Source organism: Notolabrus celidotus, chromosome 22 (assembly GCF_009762535.1).
Source record: "Notolabrus celidotus isolate fNotCel1 chromosome 22, fNotCel1.pri, whole genome shotgun sequence".
In the NCBI taxonomy this organism is placed as follows: Eukaryota; Metazoa; Chordata; class Actinopteri; order Labriformes; family Labridae; genus Notolabrus; species Notolabrus celidotus.
The window spans coordinates 7,712,422-7,720,682 of record NC_048293.1 but is presented as its reverse complement, the minus strand read 5'-3'; the positions used below and the strand labels follow the sequence as shown (position 1 = coordinate 7,720,682).

Sequence of the window (8,261 nt, the reverse complement as noted above, 5' to 3'; positions counted from 1 at the left end):
GTGTCTGGGGACGATTTTGGGGACGGACACTTACAGGAAGTCGGTCGCGCACATCGCGTTTTCGTTGTGTACATGCGTAACCGCGGTCTAACAGCAGTTGTATTTATGCCAAAGTAAAAATTAAGGTTGGTGTGCTTACATTATTTTACAATAACGTATATTATGGCACATATATGGAGTGTAACATCAATAGGAGGTGCCTAGCTAGCTTCTTAGTGATACTTTATTCGCTTGACGTACAGTGGAAATCCAGATTAGAGTCAGCTAACGTTAGTGGTTAGCTTCTAATTTTCCAATTCCCGAAGCTGTATCTTTAAGAACGTCGCAACCTATATTGTGTTAATGTTATCAGAAAGTTTTACATACACGACTTAAAAAAAGTCTGCACAATTTCACTGTTTCTTGATGAACTTAGGTTTTTGACGAAGCTTTCTAACTTTTCAGGCTCTGTTTGTGTGTATAGTGGCCACTTCAAGAAACTAGCTCAGTGCAAACAACCAAAGTGATAGACTTTAGATCTCAATGAATCGTTACCTTTATTTTAAAACAACATTTAACGCCCTTCTCTTGTACTAACAGTCATCATTGTAGCTGTTGGAGATGGCTACCACGGAGAAAGAAACCCCCGCTAAAAAGGCTGCAGCGCCTTCTGTGTCCCAGATCAATGCAGAATATGTCACACAGGTAATCATTGTACCCGACACATGTGTTTCAGCCTGGTGTTTGAACAAGTTTTCAAATTATGCTTTTATGAAAACTGAAAGTTCGTCTAACCTGCAGCCATTATTGTATATTTACATGTTATATTGCTATTAGGTTTCATTCGTAAGCTATCATAATGTATTGTCTCTATCTGTCGTTATTTATCTCCATATGCAGATGGAAATTAGTTTTATGGCTAACTCTGGCATATTTACATGGATGCTATGCTGAAAGGTTAATTCATATGTACTATCCTTTTAAATAAATAACTATTTAATTAATATTAAGAACCTACTCTGTATTTGCATATAAAATAAACTGACTGGATCTTGTGATATACAGCTAAATGTGTGATATGGAGAGACCTGTAACACTGCTATTCAGGATTTGTTCTGTGGATGACCACAGGATGTCAAGTATAGAAAAGAGGCCATCTAATAATATCCCCTGCTCTGATTGTTATTAAAATATAAAAATATAAATGTGAACTAGAGAACAACACAACTGTTTTTGAACTTTTTACTTTCCACTCATACACCTTTCTGTAATTCACAAAATTGACCAACTTCCTTGCTGCACAAAAATCTTAAGTATGTTCACACTGCCAAGTTTACCAATATGTTTTTTTTCTTCTTTTTTATCATTTCAGTTGGCTAATAAATATTGGGCTCCTCATGCAAAGAACAAACTGCCCTTTGACCCCAAGGTGAGTCTTGAACTGTACTAGTATCACAAGTATAACATATGTCGTTGACCTACTTTAGCAAGTATTTTTCAAGCCCATGTATTTGATCATCTGCATTTATCCACAGTCTTGGTAAGGATTGTATGTTTTTTGAAGTCCTATATTTTTATTGCAGGCATTGATCCTATTTGATGTTTTAGCGATTGTATTATCTTAAATTCAATACTTGGCCATCTCTGTTTTAATTTGAAAATCAGGATCAGGGGTTGCAAATCAGCCATGGCTAGACACCAGTATGCAGAGCATTGCCTTTATACACTCTATGAAGCAATGTTTATGCATTTGTCCCTGTCAAATAAACAAGTTAATTAAAGTTGAAGTGATTCTGTCTAAATGGTCTTATGATGGTTTCCTTTACTAGAGTAACATTTCAAGAACTGAGGTGCTGCTCATACCAGCTAATGAATTTCCCTTTAACACACAAACACAGTTAAATTAGGGTTCGGTGTATTTGCCAAAAACTGTCATCATAATATTTTTCACTTTTCTGTGTTCTTTGTTGCTCGTTTAGGTCATGGAAGATGTTTACGACAAAGAGATTATCAAGTCCAAGTAAGTAATCCAAAGAGTATATGACAAAAAAACTGTTTACACACTCAACACATTATTTTAACACCTCTTGCCATATATTGTCTGCCCTTCATTATTTAGATTTGCCATCAGAAAAATTATGCTGCTTGAGTTCAGGTAGGATATGTCACTTCCTTTTTAATCTTTATTTTGAAGCCAAATTAATTTTTAAAAAGTCACATCAGGACGTTGTTAATATTCATATTTTAATATCCCACCTTCCAGCCAATATCTTGAAAACTACCTGTGGGTGAACTACACTCCAGAAGTGTCCAGCAACGCCTACCTCATGTCCATTTGTTGCATCGTCAATGAGAAGTTCAGGGAGAATGTTCCAGCATGGGAGGTAGGACATACAATACCATATCTCAGCAAACCTGATTTTTGCAAGACTATGTTTACTATGTTTACATGAGTGACTTAAGGCTGTAGTTTCATCCTCTCTACAATTACAGACAGTTCTAATTGACATCTTTTGATTGGTGTGTATCAGGTTTTCAAAAAGGAGCCCAGCCACTTCCCCTTTTTCTTCAAATGTGTGATGGAGGCTGTGTTGGCAGGAGAGGATGCTGGCCTCACTCTGAAGGAGCAAACTGTGCTGCTGGTTTTCCTAGACCACTGTTTCAACAGTCTGGTAAGTGCCTCTATATTGACTTTCAGTGTCTTGACTCAGAAGTACTGTTTGTGTGTAACTTGGAATGTGAAGGTGTTGTACTGCTGTATATAGAGTCTGTAAGGATGTTTGTTTTTATGTCAATACCTACGTTAGTAGAAGTAATTAGCGTATCATTTGATAACAGTTTCTGGTTTCTTATAAAAATACATCAGTTGTATCCAATTTCATTCAATCAGGGTCACTAATTTGAGATAGCTTTGATCGCAAGATAATTAAGATGCTTTGCCTAATACACTATATGGACAAAATAAATTGGACTGTGATGACATTGTATTCAAATACATAAACTTAAATATGGAATAGGCCCCCCTTTTGCAACTATAGCAGCTTCCAGTCTTCTTGGAAGGCTCTCCACAAGACTTTGGAGTGTTTCTTTGGGAATTTATGCACATTCATTCTGCCGAGCATTTATGAGGTCAGGCACTGATGTTCGACGAGAAGGCTTGGCTCACAATGTCTGTTTCAGTTCATCTCAAAGGTGCTCCATGTGGTTGAGGTCAGGGCCAGTTAAGTTCTTCCCAAAGGCTGTATAAATAATGGACGTAGTATCTGTGACTTCACCCATCTGTTTCTGAAGCACTGTTTTGAAGCCAATCGTCAGTGGGAGACATATTGGTTATGCTGAACTCAACCTAACTTCTGCCAAGCTAGTGTGAGGTAAAGAGGCGGGCTTTGAGCCTCCTCGCCAACAGCTACAGTGTTCCCTCCTGTCAGTCAAGTCAGTCATGTCCTTACATGGGCAGAACTCATAATCTTAATATCTTCTGAACTGCCGTGTTGGAACGTCTTTTTTTGAATGGTTGTGTATGTGGTTTCCGGTGTTTCTACCCCCAGCCTAAGGCGGATGCTCGACGAACTGCAGTTTTTATCACTTCCACATAGGCTTCATATTGTGAGACCGGAGGTTGCTGCTTGATTCTTCCACACAGAACTCATCAAACCATGTCTTTATAGTCCTTGCTTTGTGCACTGGGGTACAGTCATGTTGGAATTGAAAAGGGCTTTCCCCAAACTGTTACCACAAAGCATAGTCCAAAATATCTTGTATGTATGCTGAAGATTGCCCTTGGTAAGGGGCCTGATTGAGACATCTGAGTTCAATAATTAAAAAATACTTTTGTCCATATAGAGTATCACAAATACAGTCAAAAATGAGAAAACAATAATTATCTGCCTTGATTTTGTGGATGAACATTTTAAACAACAATTTTTCAAAGAAACTTGAAAAAAAACAAAAACAAAAAACAGGTATTGTGGATTTTACATTTCGACAGTTCTTTCTTTAAAAACAGTCCTAAAAAATAAATCTGGCTCCCTACCCGAAAATGCAAGACATGCCACAATGCCTTGTTACCCATGATGAATGTGTTTAAAAAAAGGTCAGTTATTCATAATGTCCACCAGGTGGCAGTAGTAGATTAGGCACTGCCACTTGGGTCAGCTCCCACCCATCTGTATCATCCACAGCCGCATTAAACCACAGGGAAGCACTGCAGATGTCTCACTTTAAAATCTGCTGTGATAGCCTGCTGCACTTTGATTGTATCCTATAAAGGCCTCTAAATATTTTAGTTGCAGACTTTTATTATGGGGGAAGTGTAATAAAAATCTGTCATACACACTGTCTTTTGACAACTCTCTCTCCCTCTCTCTCTTTCTTTGCATCTCCCTCCCAGGAGGTAGATCTGATCAGAGAGCAGGTGCAGCAGCTCATCTCTCTTCCAATGTGGATGTGCCTCCTACCAGTAAGAAGTCATCCTATTATCCTCATTCAGTTTTTCTTGTGATTATTGGAACCTCCTTACATAACAACATTGTCTGATAATTTCTTCTTGCCCAGACACTAATGCTTGACAAAACTGGCTCCTTTTTTCTGTCACGTTCACAGTCCAGACTCCAACACGAGCTGAAAAAAGTCCCAAAGCTGCAGAAGTTCTGGAATCTAATCAAGAAGAAATTTGATAAGATGGACGCTGACGCAGCTGAGCAGTAATACAATTTTCTATGCTTGCGTGTTCAGATCTATACAGACAAGAAAATTATTTTCTGCGTCTAAGCTTTTCTGATTTGTTTTATTTTTTATTTTTTACCCGCAGGGCGAAAAAAGAGAGGACTTTTCTCTCAGCTCTCATTAAAAAGTTCCTTGGAGTTCTAATGTCGATCCAGCCAGCAGGTAAACAGTGGAAAAAACATCTACTTCTCTTGGGATTTCATAACGTTTTTGTGTACATCATGAAACCAAATCAGCAACATGTTCATGTTTTAATTAAAAGAATCGCATCTCTGTTTTGAGTGAAATTTAGGAACTAACACGCTTATTTCTGTGACTTTGGTCCCAAAACTACATCTTTGCATGTGGCCTCCACCTTTCAATGCATAATTAATGCTCTTAGACTCTTCCAGAGAAATGCACACTATCAGATCATGCACGTACATTCAGTGTAGGGCCATATGCCTCAATGAAATAAGCTCCTACCCCTCTTTCATCACTTTTCTACTTGCACTTCTACCTCCTTTTTTTCCCCCTGAGTCGTGCAGATGCCGAAGGAGCATGTGCTCCAGCTGCCATACAGCCACCGGCACTGACTACTGTGTTGTAATGCAGGCCGACACAGAGGCCCCCCACCTGAATGCTAAAAACAGAACATGTGTATTTGTGTGTTTAGGTAGAATTCAGACCTGACAGAACAGATTATACTCTAAAGCCCAGCAGGATCAACTTCACTCTAATACGTGCCGCATTCCTCAACTTTAAGTGCACACACACACATACTTGCATGCACACAAACACTCACATACTTAATGAGGGCTGAGGACCCAGCATGCCGTCGTGCTGGCATTGCGGTGTCTCATCCTGACGCTCACATACTCAGCATGACACCATGGCGTTGTCCATATGCGTTTGCTGTCCTCTTATCCTTGGTGAGAACTGCAGAGCCTCCTTATCTTCTAGTTCCCTGTCTGTTTCCAGCCCTGTATATATTGTATATCATTATACTGTATTTGTATCATATTATCATGTCTGCCGTCCTGCTTTCTTTTCCATAGGAGCTGTAACTATGGACAAAGTGCATTACTGTGAGAGATTCATAGAGCTCATGATTGATTTGGAGGTAAGACGCATTACATCAGTCTTTTACTATACTTTACATTACATTGCACCCTATCTCTACACAAACTAGTCAGATGCTCATTTCCACCTTGTATGTACGCTTGATGAGTGCAGGGCTACAGTATTTGCTTACTCATGGTGCCCTGATGAAGGAAGCAGTGTACACATCCGCTTCTGCAGAGCTCATTTGCCTCATGTCCTTCACATTTATAGCCAACTCAGGTCAACAGACAGCACATAGATGTTGAGTCTCAGCTCCATCTAATGCGTCTCTGTCACTGCTGTCTGCAGAGCTGTGCAGCTTTTTGAAACAGTAGTCTTTGAGAGGAAGATGGCAGGTTATTCTCAGCCCCATAGATTTTGATTTGACATTTAGGTGTAGAGGTAAAGAGTGTCTACTGGATGCAGTGGTTGTGATCTGAGGCCAAGTTCCCTTTACTTCCCTTTTAATATGTATGCATGTATGAATATGTATCTACTTTCACAAGGAACTTGTCTTGAAGGTAGAATACATAGAGTAATGGAGGCGAAATGGCAATTTTTTGGTTAAAAATTCAAGCAATGAATCCAGCAATCTGAGTCAAATCAGATTTTAGTTTACTTTTGGCCAAATTCATGGTCAGAATGAATCTCATTTTGGGATTTTGGGGAGGTTTTTGGCACAGTAGGGGAAACTAACATGGAAAAAAAAACCTATTTGGTTTAGGTTTAACTTAAATATGTGGCCTAGCATTTGTTTTTGTGAGAGCTCATGCAATCCAATGCTAGCATGTTGCAGGAAGACAATTAAAAACACAATTAGAGAACACACATTTAAGTCAACTTCTTTACAGGACCAGATGATAACTTTATAAACCTGCAGCTTTTTGACTGTAATGCACATGTTAGGACATGAGTTTAAATCATAGACTGTATAAATAATGGACGTAGTATCCATGACGCCACCCATCTGTTTCTGAAGAGCTGTTTTGAGGCCAATCGGCGGCGGCAGCCATATTGCTGCTGTGGAGCCAGTGTGACGTAAAGAGGCGGAGTTTGAGTCTCCTAGCCAACAGCTACAGTGTTCCTGCAGTGAGCTGTACCTCTCATTGGAAGACTCGTATTCTCAATATCTTCGAAATTGCTGCGTTAGAAAAAAAAATCACCCCCTGTACAGTGTGAGCTGATCGAGAAATGAGCTATCCAGACTGCACTTGTCTTTTGTACCAGGCTGTAAACATGTTTATTTCTGCTGTAAAGATCAGCTTTTTCCCATTCATGTGTATGTGACTTCCGGAGCCAGCCTCAAGTGGATTCTCGATGAACTGCAGCTTTTAACACTTCAACATTGGACTCATATTTTTAGACCGGAGGTTGCTGATGGTTTAAATACAATATGCAGAATCATTCAAAAACATTCGGAGTTTTCTGTGACAGAGTATGGTTGTATATCGGCACCTGTTAGCAACCCATACATCAACATTCCATCCATATTATCTTGATACTCTGCCCTGATTGGCTGACATACCTAAATACAGTTTGGTAATTTTGGACTCAAGTTTTGGTTGCTGGCAAGACGACTAACATTCTGAAACTGACGGACAACAACTGGTGCATTGTAAAAACTTTCCATGTAAAACTTAGAACTTGTTTTTTTCTGTTTGTGCAAGTAGTCAAAACAAAAAGGCGTCTCTAATTCGGCACATTCAATAAAACCAATGTTCGAGTAATGAAAGTTTTGAGAAGTATCCATTTACCATTACACCCTTACTTCTGCGCAGCATTTGTTTACCCCACATCACAGCATTGGTTTTCAAAAATAGTCTCTGTTTCAGATTGAATAATTTAGTGGCTCAAGTTGTCATGTAGTGGAGTATATTTTAAGCTGTAATTCATAAAAAAGTAATGTCGTTAACAGAGAAAGCCTTGGCACTTTTAAAGTGATGAAATAGCTCATAAAGAAGAAGAACTGTTGTTTACTATCAGCATCAAGGTTAATTTCAAGGAGATCCTTCAAGAAAAATAGACGTAGACATAGGCTTCAGAAAAGCACACTTGCCAATGAGGTTGTCTATCAGAGTGAAGACACAATGTCACATTAGAGACGCTCTCATGCTGCCTGTGCAAATCTCCTGTTACTAGTGAAGAAGCTCAATAGATTTCATCTGGCTGTTGCTGACAGGTCAGCCTTGCTGTTCCTGGCAGCGGCCAGTGGCCGGCCAGCTGATGGTCTCTGGAGACCTCTCCTGTCCTTCAGCGCTATCCTTTTACAAAGCCTCATACGCCTGAAATCCATACTTCCCCCCTCTCTGATGACGACCAGGAAATTAATGCAGGGGAAATAGATCCTCGTTTTTCATGCCTGTTTCATGCTGCCTGTCAGGTCTATGTTGAGATCAAAGATTGCTGCTAGATATAAAGGAATCTGCTTTCCCTATATAGGAATCATTTGCTGCACCTGCTGTCTTTGAAGAGCA

The 8,261-nt window shown here is 39.5% G+C and overlaps 1 protein-coding gene across 1 annotated transcript in view; it reads left to right on the top strand.

The window, feature by feature from the left end:
- Positions 1 to 8,261, top strand: part of aqr (aquarius intron-binding spliceosomal factor) — a 63,015-nt gene continuing 54,754 nt past the window's right edge. Inside the window, exons 1-11 of the mRNA XM_034674823.1 lie at positions 1 to 125; positions 580 to 684; positions 1,352 to 1,408; positions 1,959 to 1,999; positions 2,099 to 2,134; positions 2,243 to 2,363; positions 2,511 to 2,651; positions 4,370 to 4,438; positions 4,582 to 4,682; positions 4,790 to 4,866; positions 5,742 to 5,806. Of these exons, the coding sequence (XP_034530714.1) occupies positions 601 to 684; positions 1,352 to 1,408; positions 1,959 to 1,999; positions 2,099 to 2,134; positions 2,243 to 2,363; positions 2,511 to 2,651; positions 4,370 to 4,438; positions 4,582 to 4,682; positions 4,790 to 4,866; positions 5,742 to 5,806 (792 nt within the window). The 5' untranslated portion in view covers positions 1 to 125; positions 580 to 600. The remainder of the gene's footprint in view (positions 126 to 579; positions 685 to 1,351; positions 1,409 to 1,958; positions 2,000 to 2,098; positions 2,135 to 2,242; positions 2,364 to 2,510; positions 2,652 to 4,369; positions 4,439 to 4,581; positions 4,683 to 4,789; positions 4,867 to 5,741; positions 5,807 to 8,261) is intronic.